At 36.3% G+C, this 19,782-nt stretch overlaps 1 protein-coding gene across 1 annotated transcript in view; it reads left to right on the top strand.

The window, feature by feature from the left end:
* The window catches only part of BABAM2 (BRISC and BRCA1 A complex member 2), a 161,217-nt gene that overhangs the window by 17,375 nt on the left and 124,060 nt on the right, over positions 1–19,782 (top strand). The window contains exons 3-4 of the mRNA XM_054628813.2: positions 3,451–3,527; positions 15,668–15,762. Of these exons, the coding sequence (XP_054484788.1) occupies positions 3,451–3,527; positions 15,668–15,762 (172 nt within the window). The remainder of the gene's footprint in view (positions 1–3,450; positions 3,528–15,667; positions 15,763–19,782) is intronic.

Below are 19,782 nucleotides of genomic sequence, written 5' to 3' on the forward strand. Positions count from 1 at the left end.
AGTAGGGAAACCATTGTGGGACATCTTATGGAATAGCATTAATCATCTTATGAAGACTAAGGTGTATCACTGCTCTGAGCATCAGAGCATTCATTCCTGCTTCAGTGGCTTTCTTATGTAAAATATTAATATTACTTAGATAAATAAATGCAAACCAGTGTAATATTTTTCCATGAATAAAGAGGGAGATAGCACACCCATATATGATGAGATAGAGCCAGCTTATGACATTAATTTTCAACACTAGGTATTATTGTTTTATATGTCCATTCTCTCTAAAGAAAAGACAACAAATAATCTTTAAAATACCTAGTTACAAGTCATTCATTTTCAAATATTTACTTTTGTGTGGACCACATTAAGGAAAAGGATCACATTTCCAAAAAACAAAAGTCTTACATTGTGGAGAAGACAGAGGTCATGTTTCAGGGTCAGACATGTATCTAATTTTAAGAGGTTCTGTGTGTTAAGGAAATTCAAGCAGGAGATAATGTCCATAGTCAGGCCATTACTTGGGGCTTTCTGTTGAAATGAGGTCACACATAGACTCCTACATGTACCAAAGTTTTGGTTTGCCTTAGGAGTTTTGTTCTTTTGCTGTTTATTCTAAAAAGAAACTGCCTCTTTTCAAATGGATGTATATAATATTTCTGCTTGGTTGCTTAGCCTATTGCAGTTATTGAAGTCTCTTGTGCAGCCCAGCCAGAGCAATTTGGGGGGAAAAAATGTTAATACTGTCACTTTCTATCATTTCTAGACCAATAAAATTAAAAACATCTCTAGTACAGTATAATAATATAGGAAAAGCACTTAGAATTGCTTTTAGGGACATTTACCATTAAATAAAGCTTTTATTTTACTATTAAAGAATATTATACTTTCCGTAAGTATTTCCAAATGGCCCATTGTGCTAAAAGAATAGATTGTAGGGTATTTGCAGGATCAGAAATTTTTGTGTCTGTTGAAAAGCTAACAACAGTGTAATTTTGATGGTATTTGAGAAATGTCTCAGACTGTGACCTCTGATACTTTGAAAGAAATTTTCATTAAATATTAAATGATGTTGCAGAGATATTTTAGAACTTGAAAAGGGTTTTTTATGGTGCACCTTTTTTTTTTTTTTTTTTGGTATGCTTCCTAGAATTGGCCTAATACCAGTTGTAAGCCATAGAAATTATTTGGAAGTAGCTAATAATGTCAGTATAGCTGTTAAATTAATCCACAGCCATTAAAATGCCCTAACAGTGGGCACTCCCATTTTGCTGTTCTCACCTATTAAAAAAGTGCATCTTGGAAAAGAATTACATTTTCTTGTTTCTGTTGTACTAGAAATCCAATATTTTGTATTCTTAAGTTGATTTTATTCCCAATGAGGCTGGTGATGCTCACTTTTTGTCAATAAGCCCTACCTAGATGAAATTTAAAGATAAATAGTACAACCATTAAATCAAAACATATTTCAGCTTTGGTCCTTTTGTCTAACATGCTTTCACATTTGCATCATCAGCAGGTTTCACAAAGCATCATTTCTTTTCCATCATCAGTCTTTAAATACAATGTGAAGTATTATTCCAGCAGAAGAAAACCAAGTCAGGTCATTCTTCCTGGATGAAGCAAGATGTAAACTAATCCTTTTCTGAAACGTGCTTTCCATTCAAGTCTGCACATACCTGATAATAGATAATTTATATCTAAATTTTGTCTTTCTAGATTGCTTCTCATGATACTCTTACAAGATGTTGCAAAAACCTTTCTAAGGCAAAGACAGGACAAGATAGATGTGTTTCTTCCTTTTGATTTGAAAGGACAGTTATCTAATTTCTGTAGTGATACTGAAAAAATATGGTGTATTCTTGCTGAATCAATGTAGGCTGTTAACTGCATGTGGCTCTTAATTGTATCTGCCTTAGATTCTAGCTGCACAGTGGTCTGCTTATGTTTTCTAGTATTTTTGTGGAAGCTCCATTTAAGTGAATTGATCTGTAGTTTCATGGTTGCTTCTTTTTGAGGAAGCTACATGCAGGCATGGATTTGACTGAAGTAAGTGTAGCTCACTGAATAGAAGCAGTCTGAAGTTAGTGCATGTGGTTTATGTAACTTGCAAGTGGAAAGAGGGAAAGAGACTCTAGAGCCAGGACGTGAGAGAAATGGCTCTCTGAACTGTTTTGAGTATGTGAGTAAGGATTAAGATTGTTCCATTTGCCCTGATGCCTCTTATGCAGTGGGAGAGATAGAGCTGCAAGAGTTATGATGTTTTTTTCTGACAAGGTAGGATGAGAATTTTTGACAATTTTCTGGCCTACCCACCTTACTGCTTTTGGCTGTGTGTATAGCCCAATAAATGTGGGTTTTGTTTCAATATGTTGTCAGTGGTGTGTATTAGAGCTCTACCAGTGATCTGATATGTAAGTTTAGTCAAGTTATTTTACCTTTGTCTACCCTTCTTATCACTCACTATTTTTCCTAGAGTTGACCAGTATGGCTTTGATTTTTATGTGGCTGGTAACAATTGTGCTGGGTTTATGAACAATTCTCAGTAATGTTAGGCTGGCAAGAAGAGTCAGGGCTCTCAAGATCCCTAAAAACAGAAAGCAATGAACTTCTAAGGGCTTCCAGTGTTTTTTCTCCTGGTACTCCTCATATGCCCAGCAGCCCACAGCAGAGAGACCATTCCTGCCAGTGAAACAATGTATGTCCCTGTTTCTTCTTTTGCAACTGAGATTTTGAGATTTTTTTTTTGTGAATTTTGGTCTATGACTTAGAGGCTATGAAGAAGTTGATCATCTCTGACCTAAGCACTAAACAGTTTTCCGGTGACTTTTCTATTAATGAAGTGCTCGCTTACCACCATGAGGCCCAGCTGCTTTTCCAGTGCTCCAGATAAACAGGAGAGTCCAAAAAGATAATATGCTCAGTTATTATAGCCTCAGGTAGCTGATTCTGCAACTTGCCCTCTTGAAGGCTACTGTGAGACTTTTCCTCAAGGGAAAACGTTAATGTTATGATAGGTAAAAAATTAATAAATGTTAGTGGCTTAAAATTAAGATTGATCCCAGTTATATGGGTGACAGGGATAGGGAGCAGGTAAGCATGTTTCTGTGACATACAGAGTTGTGACTTGCAAAATTGTATACAAAGTAGAGAACTTGATGGGTTTGACTGACTAATTGAGAGCATTTTGATTACACATTCAAACCAGAGCATTTTTGCATGTATGTTTTCTTTTTAAAATGGGAGAGAGTTGACACAAATCCTAACATTTCTTATGCTATGGTGAGAACTGCTGATCAAAAGAGAATGGGCCTCCTGCTTCTTTCCCACTTTTTCTTCTTTCTCAGAATCATAAGGATGAGTATTTCTAGTAGTCACAATATCTTTGCTATTAATCATTTGTATCCTGTAGAATAATGTGTTTGCTAACATTCTTTCTTCTCTTATCTTCATTTTTAGTTGTACATCCTTGACCCCTGGACCCAGCTGTGATCGTTTTAAACTACATATCCCTTATGCAGGAGAAACACTCAAATGTAAGTTAAAAAATCTTGCAGCTTCATCTTGGCTTTTCTTTCAGTGTTCCATGTGCCACTAATTTTCCAGTGTGCCTGTCTAACTTTGTGAGTATTGAGATACATGTCTTTGTTGTTTTCTCTTAAAGCTTCAGTTCCAAGAACACGCAACCATCAGGAACATGCAATATTTAAGATAAGTTTAAAGGCTTCTGTGGGACTACAGTTTTGAAAAATGAGTTCTAAAAGCCAAAAGTCACAACCTGGTATTTCTAATAAAATGTTATGACTAAGATAATCTCATGACCATTTTTAGATTCATTTATAAGTTGTATATGTTTTGTGTTGTTTCTTTGTGTCTCTTTTAGGAATAATTCTTTATTGAGCTCCAATAAAAGATGTTAGTCTGCTATTTTATTAGGTATCTTTAAACAATGACTGGTATAATTGACCAGATCAGAGAAATGTGAATTTGATTTCTCTGATTTAGTGGCATTGTTAAATCATCTTTATGCTTAGGGAACCTGTAGACAACTAGTTCATTTGCCCACTCTTAGTGTGTGTTCTGTTTGTCTTAGTTTGTGCTTTTTTTCCAAGGTTTAAAATAAAATTTACTTTTGTATATTTTTAGAAAGTAACATTTTCTAAACACTTGAACTGCTGAAAAATGGTTGTATTGTTTTTATCTTTTACAACTAAAAAATGAGAGAAGATGAAGAATTTCAGATAAAGTAAAATTCAAGCCTTGGCATTTATAGTTTTAGGACAACTCTGGTAAAGCCATGCCTAGAGTACTATGTCCAGTTTCTGGTCTATCTGTTACCAGAGCAACATGGACATATGTAGGGGGATAGAATACAAGAAAATAAAGACAGTGTAGAAAGTAATCTTACTCCTAAGGAGTTGCAGCTAGGCCAATTATCAAAGATTAGGAACAGGCCTGACTTTAACAGGCCTCAGCTGTAACCAATGAGAAGAAGAGTGCTATGAAAGAGTGGGGTGGCTGGTTGAGAAAGAGCAGTTGGCTGCTTTGTGAAGAAAGAGTCAGTGCTCTGAAGAGCTGCCCATGAGAAACACTGAGAAGGTATGAAACTTTTGTGATAAGGAGACAACAGTATGGAGCCCCTGCAATGAGGTGGCAACAGACATACTGTAATGACTACAGCAAAAGACTACAAAGATGATCGAGAACTGGAGGATTTGTTGTATGAGGAGAGGCCAATATAGCTGGGGCTTCTTAAGAAAAGAAGGCTCAGGGCAAATCTCACCAATGTTTATAAATACCTGATGGGGATAAATGAAGAAGCCTGGCTCTTTTCAGTGGTGGTCACTGAAGGGAAATGGTCACCAACTGAAATGTAGAAAATTCCATTCAAACACAATAAAAACTCTTTTGCAAGGGTGGTCAAAAAGTAGAACAGATTGTACACAGAGCTTGTGTAGTGTCTGTATCTCCATCTTTGGGGCAGTACAGAACCCAGCTGGGCATGATCCTGAAGAATCTCCCCTGTTTGCCCTGCTCTGAGCTGAGGGATTAGACTAGGCAGTCTCCAGTGGTGCTGTCCAGCCCTAGCTATCCTGTGAGTCTGTGAAAGTACGCTGTCTGGAGGAGCAGGTACTTGGTGTGAACAGAAATGGTAAGCATTTAAAACACTGCTTTGGTAGAATCCATTTAGACTGCACCATACACATGCTGTAGTTTTCCAAGGCATTTAATGTATTAAGAATTTTATTGTATTCCTTCTGCAGCTTTTTTTCTTTGGTTGTTTTTTTTACAATATGTCATGCACTGGAAGTCCTTATCCTTTATGAACGGAAACCAACGCAATTAAGCTCCTTATGTTCTAGAAGTACATTAAAGCCTCCATTTGGCATCTGTAAGGAAGGTTGTCTTTCCTATAAGTTGATCTGGAAGCTTAGGTGTTCAAGAGGGGAGCCAGGCTTATGTATCAGCCTACTATAGCTGTTTTGACTTTCCTAAATATATGGAATTATGGCTCAAGAGGATTACCAATTATTTTTTCTCACTGAATAAAATTGGAAGATTTAAGTCCTAGCTAGTAATTATTTTAAGACAAAAGAAGTGGTTCTGCATTCAGAAGTCTTTTGAGTAGTAGCTGTATTGTATGAAGCCAGCTGCCCTCCCAGGTAGAACTTTTATTTTAAAAATTGTTAAAATGTGTAGTAAACTTAAACTGTTGAGTCTTGATGTGTTCTGCAATGTGTAGTAGATTCCACTTGTTTAATGACCATGAGCAAGTCAAAATATGTTCACTGAATGGCATGCTTTATAGAGTGGCATCATGTTCTGTGGGACCATCGTATCTTATACAGGGCCATGTTTGTATGTTCTGAGAGATGTAAGTCTTATTTCAAGTAAAGGCTGAAGCTGTTCCTGATTCATAGAGGAAAATGGATAGACTAAAATGCCTATATGCAAGTGCACGTACATAAAGACTAAATTCATATATTAAATGACTGTAGTCCAGTTAAAGTACCTAGAAATATGATTATGGAATATGCATTAAGTTAAATTTCAGTATCAAGAAATCTGAGGTTTTTTTCTCCAGTGTTCTTATATTTTTTATATCATATACACAATTAAACAAAAAACCTAGAAAGCATGTTATGTATTTTAACAAAGACAACTGAAAATGCTGTAAATAAGTGAATCTTTTTCAGAGGTGTCTAATAATAGCTGTGAATTCAAGAAATAATAATCCTCCACATTTCAGTGTTACATGTCTGAAAATGCTGTGAATCATTAAGTCTCACAGCATGTGGAATAAATAGTGATGTGAGCAGATTCAAGAAAGCTTTAATAATTTTGTGTTTAGATCTGTAACGATGGCAGGGGAAGACAGCCATAGTGTGCAAACAGAGATGTTTAGATATTTTATTGTAGGCTGTTGCTAGATATGTTATCTTTCAAGGGCAGCGTATTTCTGCAAAGGAAAAATTGCGAAATGTGCCAGAATAAAAAGATTGGCTGAACGCATTCAGGATCTCCAGTGTATGGGCTCAGATGTGGTACCAAATAGAGGCTGAAGTGTGTAGTTCCTTTGTGGTTTGTCTTACATCCTCTTTGCAACAGATTAGGTCTTTGCATATCATCAATCATAACCGCTGCCACTGCACAGGCACTCTTGTAGCAATGCCAGTGTGTTGGAAACTGTTGGTGTGCAGCTTTAGGGAAGTGTAACTGCACACTGCAGTCTTGTTTTTCAAAAGACCAGAAAGTTCACAGCTTCTCAAAAAAGAAGGTGTACTTGCAGGCCAGGCTAACTACCTGTAGTGTAAAATAATTGTTTTGTAAACTTTGGTAGGAGCAAACATGTTGCAACTTCAGAGTGGCTTGTTGGGTTTTTTTAAGATGTCACATTCTCCTTACTTTTGCATGTATGAAGAGCTGCTGGAATGTTACACTGAAGAGTTACTCAGCTCCAGCCAGGGACCTTGGAGATACCCACAATTTTATACTGGAGAAAATACTATGCCAGTGTTCAAGATAAACTAGTTTGTCATACTAATTGTCTTCCATTGCACTTCAAGTCATGCTTTCAGGGAGGCACTTTTATTTTCTTTTCTTCTGTAAGGGAAATAATTTTGTTTATTTGTTTTCATAGTGGGAATATTTAGAAAACTTGAGCTTAGTTTTCCTTGACCGTCAGTTGAAATCTGAGATGGCCATATTGTTTTTATTAGTTCATCCAGTACTCAGTGTTGTTGCATGAAACTCCAGAGTTCTTAATTGGAGTTTTAATTTCAGAAAGACTGTCTGGAGTACCCTGTAAGAGATTGAATCTGTGTTTCTAGAACAAAACTTACTTTGTGTAGTGTGCAGAGGTATCCTTTATTGCTAACTGGACTGCAGTATCTGCTTAGAAAAGTTCAGTATCCTTTTTGATGAAGTATTTGTGTATTTTGAAGTGAAGTGTTCCATAACTCTTGCAGATATTTCAGTCTTAGTTCATAAAACATCAATGCAGATATTAGCAGAAATTGTCAGAATAAGCGGTTATAAGCTGCAATAGCCTTTATAATTAAAACATGCCATTTAGAATCAAATTATGATTTTTTTGCAGAAATCCTTGGAGTATCTTGGGTTTGGCTTTTCTTTTCCACTCAAGCTTTCATTGCTGCTTGCTAGGGGATCTGACCTTTTTTTTTTGCTTTTGCTCTTCACATTTTCTTTTTCAGGCACTGATGCCTCCTTCCCTCTCTGACCTTGAGTGCTGTCATCTGGAATTTCACAGTGATTAAACAATGAGTTGCCCTTGCAATGCTACTGTTCTCTGTGGCCTCTTGAACTCTAGTATTTTCATCTTCTGTCTGATTTTCACTGTTTTTATGTGAGTGGATTATGGCTCTGGGTTCTACTGCCACCATATTGGTTTCCTTGATCCTGAACAGCGTTTCTTTTGACTCATTTGAAGCTTAGTTTTTAATTTTTTGCTTCTGATTTTTGTTTGTTGGGTTATTACTGTTTTTGGTTGTGGGCCTTAAAGGAGGAAATAAGTCGTGATGCCTAACCAGTCTAAGAATATTGCCCATAATACATGGTACCAAATTTTGGCTTTTCTTATTCCTGTGAATAAAAATATTTGAAATTACTCTTTCAGTAATTTCATCCAGTCTTCTTGTGGATTTCTATTTTAAGGAAGTAATTAAGAACAAACAAAAAGATAAATGTAGAGAACAGCCCGACCTCCTTATTGCCCCTTTAAAGGCTGCTTTGCCAAGTAATTTGCTAAACACTTGTTTATTGTGCCAATAAACAATTGTAAAAATGAATTTTGAAGTTATGTAAGATCTAAGATTCTCATAAGTATGTTGCTGCAATGCATGTGTTAGTGTTTTTTGCACCATTAGGTTATTTTACACAGGCTGTATTTAGGTGGAGGCTCTTACAAGAAGGACTTCCTGGTTGCTGTAATTTAGATTATACCTACTTAGGTGTTATCCTTACCTGTGTGATAAATGTCTTTTTTTAGGGTCATGCAGTTTACCAAAGATTTTTCCAGGCAATATGTTTTCTGAAGTTTGGCTGAATATTGCTTTATGTGGCAGGAGTAATAAATCTTTTTCTCTCAGTAACCTGTTTGTTAACTAATGACTGTACCTAATGAGAGCGTCAAGAGAGAGTCTAATCTTATACTTATTTCTTCTTTGAATACAGAGTTTACAACAGTATTTCCCCCTTACAAATAATCACTTTCCTCTTACTTGGGTTCTTTGTTCACTTTTTCTTATGTTCTAGACTTCTCTTGAGCAAGTAAATTACAGATTATTTTGCAATTGTAAGTCCTAGTGTATTTCTTCATCAAGAGAAGTGATCTTAGAAGTATCTCTGTACAAGTGTGGACTTAGAGAGGATTAAAACATTTTATGTTAGGCCTCCACTGTGGTATTGCCATAATGCCTTGCTACCTTGCTCTTTCCTCCGTTTCTTACCTGGTTGGGCTGCACATACTGGAGATGGTCGCAGGTCCATTTGCTTGAATCTATTTATACTTTGCTTTCACCTTTCCTTTTCTCACCTACCCAGTGTTTCTGTTTTAATTTCTTTAGTGTTGCCTGGCTTTAATTTCTACCAGTATCTTATCCCATCTTGAATTATCCATTGTTCTCATCTTTGTCCACTTCAATTCTAGTACTAAGGTTTCTGAGAAAGCAGTTGCCCAGCTGCAGAACTGCAAGTTACTGAGATTGTCTTGATACCTTCTTGCTCAGCTTGGGGTCCAGTTTATTTAATGATATTCTATTTTTACAGTTTTTCCCACTTTACAAAAGAACAGACTTTCTGTAGTCTTACAGCTCTTTTTTTTTTCTCATACAGCAACATTTGTCAGTTGAAGTTAAAGAAAAAAATGACCCACACCTGCACCCCTTTGTCCAAGAATGAAAATAACATCCTGCAAATTCATCATATATATACATATATATATATATATATTTCTTCTGTTGGAAAAATGGGACTTGATTCACTAACCTAACTAGAGGTGTCTTAATTCTGAGGTTCCCAAGAATACTTTGCTTGGCCTTTTCAGCTTCTGACCCATAGGGCACTGATCTCTCTGGAAACCATGTACTATAGCTGTAAATGTGCCCTGAGGCATCTCAAATGAGACTAAACAACTTGGTTTAATCAGCTGCACCAAGTTCATGGAGACTTGGTCTTCCACAGCCTTGCATGCAGTGGAGTAGCTAATATTTCTTCTGGAGTGTCACAGAGGTGCTGAGAAATTGGTTTGTTTTTTTTCCAGTGCAATCAAATAATTTTTTTTTTACAAATTGTCCCTCTATTATGAGATGGTTTTGAGTCTTTAAGCTGATTTTTCTGCCTTTCCTTTTCTGATATCTTGATTTGCACATCACATCAGAAATTAAGCTCAAAAACACCCTTTATTTGAGAGCAGAATAGCCTGTCAGCAGCAGTACCACAGCAATGTAGAATTACTTATGTATCTTTTTTCAGTAGTAGTAGTTTTGTATTTAACAAGTTTTATTGTAATTTCAGGAACTAATCTTTCTTGCCAACCAATTAGAAAAGGGTTCTATAGGTATTATAGTACTGTTTTTGACTTAAAGCCTGCAGAACAAATTCTTTAGCATGGAATCCAGTGACAAGGATTTCCAGGCAGGTCTGCATTTAGTTAATTTAAACCCTTTCATACTGCTGACTGCACTGACTTAGTGTCTTGGTTGTAGTGAGTGACTGATTACTTTTGTATTTGTAAAGACAATCAAAACTGGCTGGTTTAGGTAAGAATTTGTTTATAGAAGAGACTGATCAGTGGTTCTTGTCTACAGTTTGCATGGCTACTGGAAGAGACAGGTTGAATTTTGAATTGATGAATAATATAATTCTACTGGTTTTTCCTTTTTAATACTCAACAAGTGCACTTTCTGTATTTTCCCAGAACTGATTGTGCACATAGTTTGGTCTCTTGCTTCAGCAGTTGCCTTATTATCTGTGAATGCATTTTGTGATCAAGTTGCATTTGCATTTCTTAAAAGCCAAATGGGTTGATCTCTTTCATAGCAAATTCCATTCAAATTGGTCTTATTCTAGGTTGCAGTGGCCACACATGTTTATTCTACATACTTAGTGCTGACTTAGAAATTCTTGGTGTCAGAAGAAACTGAAGCATACAGAAATATTTTCAGAAGTAGAGTTTGAGAAGTTAACTGGTGGACTGCTTCCTAATTTTGCTGCTGTTGGTTAAAGTGGGATGTTAATGCTGTGGCACTCCTAGCATAACATTTTTCAGTACTACAAATTTATAGTATAAAAAAGAATAAAAATACCCCAAAAATGAAGTTACCAGGAGAGGAAGAACTGGATAGGCCAGTGGAAAGCGATTGTAGGGATTTTAGAAATTTCTCCTTTTCTTGCTGAGATAGACCTGTCTTACTTGTAGTCAGTTCTTATTCCTCTGTTAGATTTGCTTATGCATTTTATAGATGAGAAAAGAGCAGAGCATGTGAGTTTTAAAAGAAATTATAGATTTAAGTGTTAATATTCCTATCTTTTTGTCTGTGGGGAGCAAATTAACTTTTCTTTTGAAGTTCTGTGAAGTAAAACATTTCAACATTTAATGCTGCTTGCCTGAGGAAGAGAAAGGAATATTTTTGGATAATTGGAAATGTAATTCCATCAAAGTAATTATTGGCTGGTATATCTACAACAATGAGGAGTGTGAAGGTTTTGCTTGCCTTGCTCTTACACTGGAGTAGTGGTCAGTAGTACTGTGGAGCACCACACAGCTGGCCTTCCATCAAGGGAAAGGACAAACAGAGTTGAAACATATGTAAAACTAGAAAGTTATGCTGGAGATGCAAGAAAAAGGGTATTTGTGTCATCTGGGTGAGAAGAGCAGAGAATGCAGGACTGTATTGATTTTTCATTGGTTTTTTTTCCTCCAAGGTTAGAATGGTAAATGTTCACAAACTCTTAAGCACGGTAATTTTGCAAATTACTTTATTGGTTAAAAGTGTTACTTTTATTTACCTCAGTTATATTTGAAGAGGGTAAGCCACAGATAATATCATGTAAGCGTTAAATATAGTACTTGTTATAAAAATGGCTATTTCTAGTAGGTCAAGACAAACTGTTAACTTGTGATTCAAAACATTTAGCACCTTATATTTTGTAAGCTTACTGCAGAGGCTAGTGTTAATATTTATGTGAAGTAAAACCAGATTTGCGTTGGCTGTTGTGATTGTTTAAATACCTTTTATTGGAGTGTAATGAAGCATGTTTTAGTTACACGTCACAGCCCTGCCAAGCAAACTGATAACTAAAACTGCAGTTTCTCTGGGTTTTGATATTTAACAAGAACAAAACTCAGCTTTAGCATGGAGCCTCTTAATCTGTAGTCTGATTTGTTACTGTGTGTTTTTGTTGCTGTAGCTTAAGAAAATAGCTCATGCTCATAGCTGCAAATAGGGCAAACACCTTCATTGGTGCCTAAGCCTTTTAGGGTCAAAGGTGTTACCTTTTCTGTTCTAGTATGTAAATTGAGCAAGATATAAGTGAGACTGTGTGGAAGGGGAAAGCACAGAACTGAAAAGTTGGAGAGACTGGGGGTGATGTATATGGATGTCTGATATGGTTAAAAAAAGGTTCTTTTTTGTTTTAGGAAATAGTTGAACATCTTTGGATTCATGGCAGAAGTGAGACTTAATAGAATAAGATTTGACAGAGGGAATGGGTTTTTTTCATTTTTAAATATGTTAAAAATTTGTTCTAAGGTCAAATCTTTAATAGTAAGATGCTGTCTTTAACTTCCAGAATGAAAGCCAATGATGATAGAAAATCACTGCTCTTTTCTAACTGTTAATGTTTAAGTGGAAACAACATTTTGTTCTGTACTTCTTTGTCTCTATTAAATTGTCAGCCAGCCTCTGTGAGGTTAGATTGTAGCAGAATAAATTAAGGTTTACATTTGGCTAAAAACTTATGGTACTGTAGGAAGGAGGGCATTAAGGATACATTTCTGTTTAGTAAGAACATAAGAGCAATGGCATCATTTTTTGTTTCCATAGGGTTGTACAATATTTTGAGTGTGGTCTCACCAATAGTGTTTTGTGAATGTATAATTAACAGGCACTGAACTACTAGTTTTATTTATTTTGAAGCCTGGAGAACCTATGTAGCTATATAAAATGTGGCCTTTTGGAAACTGAATATGCTATAGGAAAAATAATCCTAATACACATATTGGCATTAATATTGATATATTTGGTCTCAACGTGACTTTTATTGAAAGGACTTGGGAATTTGGATTTGAGTCATGTTTACCCTAGACAAGTAGAAACAATTTTAGCAATTATAAATAATTATGTGTAACAGAAAATCAAATATCACAATGTTAATTTTTACTGTGGATTCTCTCCATTCTACCTGAATAGTTCCTTGGTGTCAGTAGGTCATGAACACTTCTAAAATGCAAATATCTGTATAGTTGGTCATTCACTGTGGATAGGGACTCATAATGCTGCTCATATTTAGTGGAAGAAGGTGTCTGACAGAAGGTCTGAAGAACAAATATGAGTATGTGAGATAGGTAATAGATTGGTTTGTCCAGCTGCAACGTGATGTACCTGACCTTGGTGTGACCACACATCGCAGCTGACCCCCCAGAAGAGGGTCCCATGTCCAAATGTCCCTGATCCCCCAGCATGAATCATTGCCTGGCATGACCTGAAGCCCAGATTGTTAAAGTTTACCACTTAGCATGTTTAAAAGTAATGCCAGCTTTTATTTACTGTTATATTGAGTACTGTGTATAATGGTGTTCTGGGAGCTGCTGTGAGTTCACTCTGTGAAAAGAAAGAGTTTGTGCCTACTTGAACCTCCAAGTGGCACCTACTGCCACAGCTTTGCTGAGGTTCACCCCTTACTGTGCAGCTCGTAGAGGTGGATATGGTTTATTGCCAATCTCACTACTCAAGCAGAGTCTTGAAGCTGCCTCATGATGTAGGGTTCTGTAATAGTTTTTCACTTCTCAAGTATGGAGGTGTAACATCAAAAATACGCTGTTATTTTGATCCTTCTTTTAGTCTAAGCAGCTTTTTTTAGTATGTGTGTAGCAGGAGTGCAGCTCTTAAGTGAGCTGAGCAGTAGCTATATCTTATCTACTCTGTTTCACCAGCTCTGTTAGAGGAGGAATGCAGAGAATGAAAAGCATGCAGCTAGCACCTGCAGGATGAAAAGTGTGTGCTAAATGAGTTACTTAGCATCACGTAGGAGCATGGCAGCAGCACAGGTGCAGTCCTTTCCTTTGGAGTAGCATTGGACTGCCTAAGTCATGGGCCAGGCTTTATCATTGTGCTGTTTTCTGAGTTACTCATAACTCATATTCATGCCCCTTTCAAAACACAGGAAAAGAATCTGCTAAGGTGAATCTCCTTCAGTACATAACCTCAAGTTCATTGCTCTTTATGTAGAATTTGATGAAGTTGTTGAAGGGAGCCATGCATGACATTTTAATTGCAGTAAATATCAAGAAAAGCGTTGTGTCATGATGGTGTAGGAACTACCCAACCTAGTAAACATCAACTTTTTTGAATTCTTCAGTGCTGTATATTATGGTTTAGGCTAATCTACTAATTATTTTTTCTTACTTAATATAGATGCATTTCCTGTTGCAATTTCATGCCTTTTCCTCCAGGACTGGTGCACATTTCGTTCTTTTAAATGAAATTTAAATGAAATGAAAGGTTTTTTTTTTTTTATTTTGAGTGTGTTGGGAATTTTAACTGGCAAACCTCTGCTATTTTCTGCACCCCATACTTACACGTGCTCCTGACAGCTGTGAAAGGAGGGTGGGAGTGCAGACAGGAGAAACCCACACTGTGCTCTACTCGTCGCATGATCAGTGACTTTCTGATTTGAAGCCATACTGTAGAGAGCACCTACCCCAGACTGGCCAGTGGCTTCTTGCTCATGAGCCTTCATCCCCTGTAATTAATCTTGATGGCATCCTTGCTTCCAGCTAAGGCCAGGTTTACAGAATATCCGCAATTAAAACTGTCATGTTAAATGCCTTGAGATGGTTACGTCACTGAGCCAGCAATGTGGCTTTGCAAGATTTGTTCATCTAATGCTTTTCTCCAGTTCTGCATTCACAGTTTTTTAAGAAATAAAAAGTGGTGTAACTTTCTCTGAACAGAATTGTTTATAAGGATTACTGTACTGGTTTTACTTTGCTGTGTGGGTTTTAAATGAGTTGTAACATGTAGTAGACAGTCTTTTTTTCTAATGTCTCCTACCTCATAAATCTGTTTTATGCAAAAGCTCAGTTATTCTTTCATATTGTCATAAAGAATGATAGGGAGGTAGACAAGTAAGGCTAGAAACACTTATTTTAATTTTTAATCTTTTTTTCTTGAACAGTGGGTGGATTTTTTTGAAAGCTCAGATGCATATGACCACCTCTTGATCTATATGAACTCTGAAGTATGTGTACTAGTGAAATACTAGAACCCAAATTTCCTTTAATTGCATATCTTGTGACACTGGCAAGATAAAAGCTCAGTGCCAAGCTGTGATGAAGTCTTATATTTTCAGTTAATTTTCATCTCTCCATTTAAATGTGCAATACTGCATTTCTCTTGGCCAGAATTTGGGTAGTTGGAATGGTTCCTATTGAACTGTGTATTCTTCCTTCTAAGAGTTGGCAGTGGTGAGGAGAAGAGAGGGAGTAAGTGCTACTAATTTTTAAAAGCTCTGGTATTTTGAAAGTCGTGATCTTCAGTAGTTTGCAATTGACTTTTAATAGACAAAACACAGCCATCTAAATATGGTACTTTTTATTAAAACAAGATCACTTTTCTAACTCAGTGTTTTGAGACACTCCTCAATAGTATTTGAATTGCAATTTGAGATACAAAGCAATAATGTATTTCATGTTTCATTGCTTGCAGAGGAGGAAGAAGCTGTGCCTCAGGAATTTGACTTCATCCCCCAAAACATCTGATGCTTATCTTGCATGTGAATTTTTGTAAAAATTATACGGATATATACATGAAATATATGTAATGTAGCTGTCAAATTCTGTGTTTAAAAATGTGTGTTGTATGTGATTATTTTATTTTTATTTATAAGCACATATATAAAAGTGCAAACAATGTTTCCATTTGTTGCTTTTCAGGGGATATAATTTTTAATGCTCACTATCCTGACCTACCACCAGATTTTATCTTTGGAGAGGATGCTGAGTTTTTGCCAGATCCTTCTGCCTTGCATGTAAGTACTTTACTATTTGAGAGTCTTGCAGAGAGACTTTGCTTTTTTAGCATAGCTTCAGGAATTTTATAACAATGCAAAATAAAAAAGAAACACACCTTTTATCAAAATGATATTTTGAGTGTAAACACATTGCTTTCTAAAATGATTTAAAGTTGAATTTAAAGTTGAATTTGTTGCTTTACAAAATTGAATTTAAGGTTAAAATGGGGGGAAGGAGGAGCTGGGTGCAAAGTTTAAAACATTTTAATCAAGACAATATTATTGTTTACCTTTAGTTACTTAGAATATCGGTAAAAATATGTCTATTTAATATCTGACCATCTTAAATGACCTGTCTCAGAAAAAAAGTTCATAAGTTATGTCTTTAAAAGTATTTATCTGTAAAATAAAGTTGTGTAAATTGGTGTCACATTTGTTGATTTTTGGTTTTGGTTGAGGAAGGATATATTGAGTTAATATGTTATGGGAACCACTGCATTAAAGAAAGCTATGTGCTCATGTGTGTTAGGGTTATCTAGACAAAGAAATTACTTTCTAAAAGATGGGAGGAACAGAAATTAATGCGAAAATGCTTTTATACAGCCTTATTACTACGGAAGGAGAAACACCACAACCTGAAACCAAGCATCCTGTTCACTAGTCACAGTTAGCCTCAAGTAGTAAAGCCTTGTTTGAAGAAGCTATCAGTGCTTATGCTTTTACAATACTTCTCCCTCTCAAAACTTACTAATGAGACAGTGCAGAACCCTCACCTGCAGCTCCTCTTGTGCTTCATGAGCACATCTCCAGAGGTCCCCAAAGGAAGTCCGTGGCTGTTGTGCTGTGGTACATGTGTCATGATGGAGGTTGAACATGTCCTTGATGTGTGACATGACAAGTGTTGGCTTTTGGCTTTACCTTTCACTTCATAGTGAGTTATATACAAGGATCAGAAGAATTAGTTTTAATAATTATTTTTAGCATGCCTAATAGAACTTTCAAAAGGTGAATGCCATATTTCTTTTCTTCTCCTGGTCACTTTGCTGTTAAGCTCACAAACTCCTCTGGGTAGGAGGCATGGTGCTGATGAACAGTTATTTCATTGTGCTACTTATAGAAAAGGTTTTTCTTTCTATGGCAGTTCTAGAATTGTTTTCACACTCCTTTATTTACCAATTCTGTTTTCTTCTTTTTCTCATTTGTTTCGCAACCTTCACAATCATACAACCTTCTGAGAAGTGTTCACATTAGCAACTACTTTTTATAGTTGATATTAAAAAAGAGAAGCACCTTTTAATGAACTGGAAAACAGAAATTAATAACAAATTCCAAATGAGATATAAAATAATTTGGGGCATCTTGCAGAAATGCTGTTCAGATGGAGAAGCTTGCTGAGAGTGGTTCGGTGCCATATTTCTCATGTGAAAAGAAGTCACTAACAGTTGTGATCTACAGGAAAACCTGCAAAGATAAAAACATCCTTATTTTTCTTTCTTTCTTACATTGTTCATTAATGATACTTTTTTTGGGGAGTGTTGCTTTTCTTCCGCCTAAGCACAGAAAAAACTTGTCTTTTTTGTTGGAAAGCAACTTGGAAGTGCCATTTGTTTCTTGATACATAATGAGATATTAACCAGCCTATTAGAAAGTAATTAGAACAAACCAAAGAAGAAATGTGCAAGCCAACAGTGTTCCTTTGGTCATTATGCCTTGCTGAAGCATTCACTATGTAAATGTAACCTTCAGTTTGTCCTGATGGCTGGCATTGGAGGATGTTATTCCCACCTTGCAGCTGTGGTCTACATACTGTTCCTTTAGTTTTGCATTCACTTTTTAAAGTTCCATATGGCTTGTAGATTTTTTCTTCAGAATGTTGCATCAACAATAACTTGCTTATTATGTGAAGTCTTTGAATAGCTCCCTTTTTTCCAGAAATGTGAGAGCTGTTTAATGAAGATAATTTTAATTGAATTCTAAGATATTAGCAGAATTCTTAAATATGTTAACATAGCTGTCTACTGACTAGAAGTCAAATACAGATTAGCACATTGACCATAATTCAGTGCTTTTCATCTTGAGCAGTCTTCAGATACTTCTGATGCAACAGTTCCTGGCAATCCAAACAGAATCTACCATGCACAAAAGCATGTAGATGTTATTCAATGAGGAGCACAGTCTCAAAGTAAGTAATATGTGCCATTGAATCTGTGGGAATTCTGACATTGAGCCTGCATGCACTGGTCTCATCTGTCTGAGTGTCTTGTTTTTTAAGAAGTCATCACATGTTGTTAGATGGCTTGAGTCAGGCATTATGCTTAGCATGAAAGGAGAACCAGGTACTCCAGATTCCTCAGGCTCGTGTGGCTCTAATGGAGGCTGTCAGTAGGCATCCCCACAGACATTTGAATGGCTGTGTTGCAGATTGTTTCAGTTTCCATGGCCATGGGCAGAGCTTCCAGTTAGGTTTTCATCTGAGCATGGTAATAGGTGTTCAGTTAAGCAGCTGTTAGCCAGACAGCTAAAGCAAGATTCCAGAAATACTGCATTCTAAAAAGTGAATGCTGTCAAGGAATAGTTCATATTTTGGGGGTTTTTTAATTTATTTATTTTCCCCAGAGAATTCCTGAATTATTAGACCAGTATTTCAGCAGTAGGGCTGAGCACTCTTGTTTTATAAGCAGGGCTAATGCTTTCTTGAATGAATACTGCAATTGCAGAATCAAGTTGAAAATGCTCATTGAAATTTAGCTTTGCTTTTGTGTCTTGCACAAACATTAAAGTCACCTGGATTTGAAACTCAGCTTGAGTCTCAAGTTCAGCACTGCAAAGTATGTGCTTGGTTACATGTCTTACCAGTGGTGGTCACTCTCCTGGTTGCAGGGTCTAACAGTGTGCATGCTGATCTTGCCAATGATGTCAGCATTGCAGAGTGCTTCAACAAGGGGCAAGTGGTCCTTTTGGTTTGTTGTACAGTTTTAATTACAGTCAGGGGCCTAAATTCTTTAGGTTGGTGGTGCTGTTTGTGCTCAAAGAGTTATTAAAAAGAAACATTTTTACATTTTATTGTCATTAAGAATGTTTTCCTATCAAATGCATTTGATAATGGCATGTATAGTATGTATAAATAAAATCAGCTTCTTAGAATGTAAATAGAAAAGTTCTTTCCTGCTCTAGTGTTTATTCATTTTGGATGACAAGTATTAGAAATGTATTTTAAAAACAACCTATGATTCACTCCGTTCTGATTAAAAATGCAGTTGGCACACAACAAGATTAGTGATTGTGTACGGATGAGATTAATTTGGAGCTCATTACCATGACGCCAGTTTGAGTAACAAGAATTGTTTGTTATGTTAGCCTAGTTGATTGTTAATGTGAGCCATTTAATAGCTGAAGTGCTTATTCAAAATGTTAACCCCATTTTTCCAATGATTTTGAATTATCTTCTGTTTGGCAAAGAGGATACAATAGAAGTATAAGCAAGGTAACTGTCAGTTCAAGGAAATGGGTATCTTAGTATTCTACTTCAGGTTTCCAGCTAGTCTTGCCAGAATTATTCTGCCCACTCACTGCTATCAAAAAGACTTCAATAGCCATAGTGGGAATGAAGGCAAGAGGACATGAGCATTTCCTAAAGCCTAGTAAGTTCTGAATGTGTCCTTGTGGGCTAGTATATAGCATATTCCTTGTGGGAATACTTAGTGCTGCGTTTGCATGGGAGAAAGATGCTGTCATCACAGACCTTCAGAGAATTGGCTGCTGCAGTTCTCTTGCCCATACCTAGCATTGGGAGGATTGTTTTCCCTTGTGTAATTGTTGATACTGAGTACAGATTGCAGTCACTGTGGAGTTAATTCAGATCATTGTGCTACTCAAGTGTATTGGCTGTCAACTCTATATCATTGGTGTAGACCAATGTTTATTTTTAAGTTCTTGTATTTGTGCTTATTAGACTCATTTGGCTATATGAGGACTGTCGTGAAGGTTGTATTTTTTTCTGGATCTCTGTTCAAAGTCTTAATCATTATTTCTGTTGAT

The sequence above is a fragment of the Agelaius phoeniceus genome, chromosome 3, assembly GCF_051311805.1.
Source record: "Agelaius phoeniceus isolate bAgePho1 chromosome 3, bAgePho1.hap1, whole genome shotgun sequence".
NCBI classification, from domain to species: Eukaryota; Metazoa; Chordata; class Aves; order Passeriformes; family Icteridae; genus Agelaius; species Agelaius phoeniceus.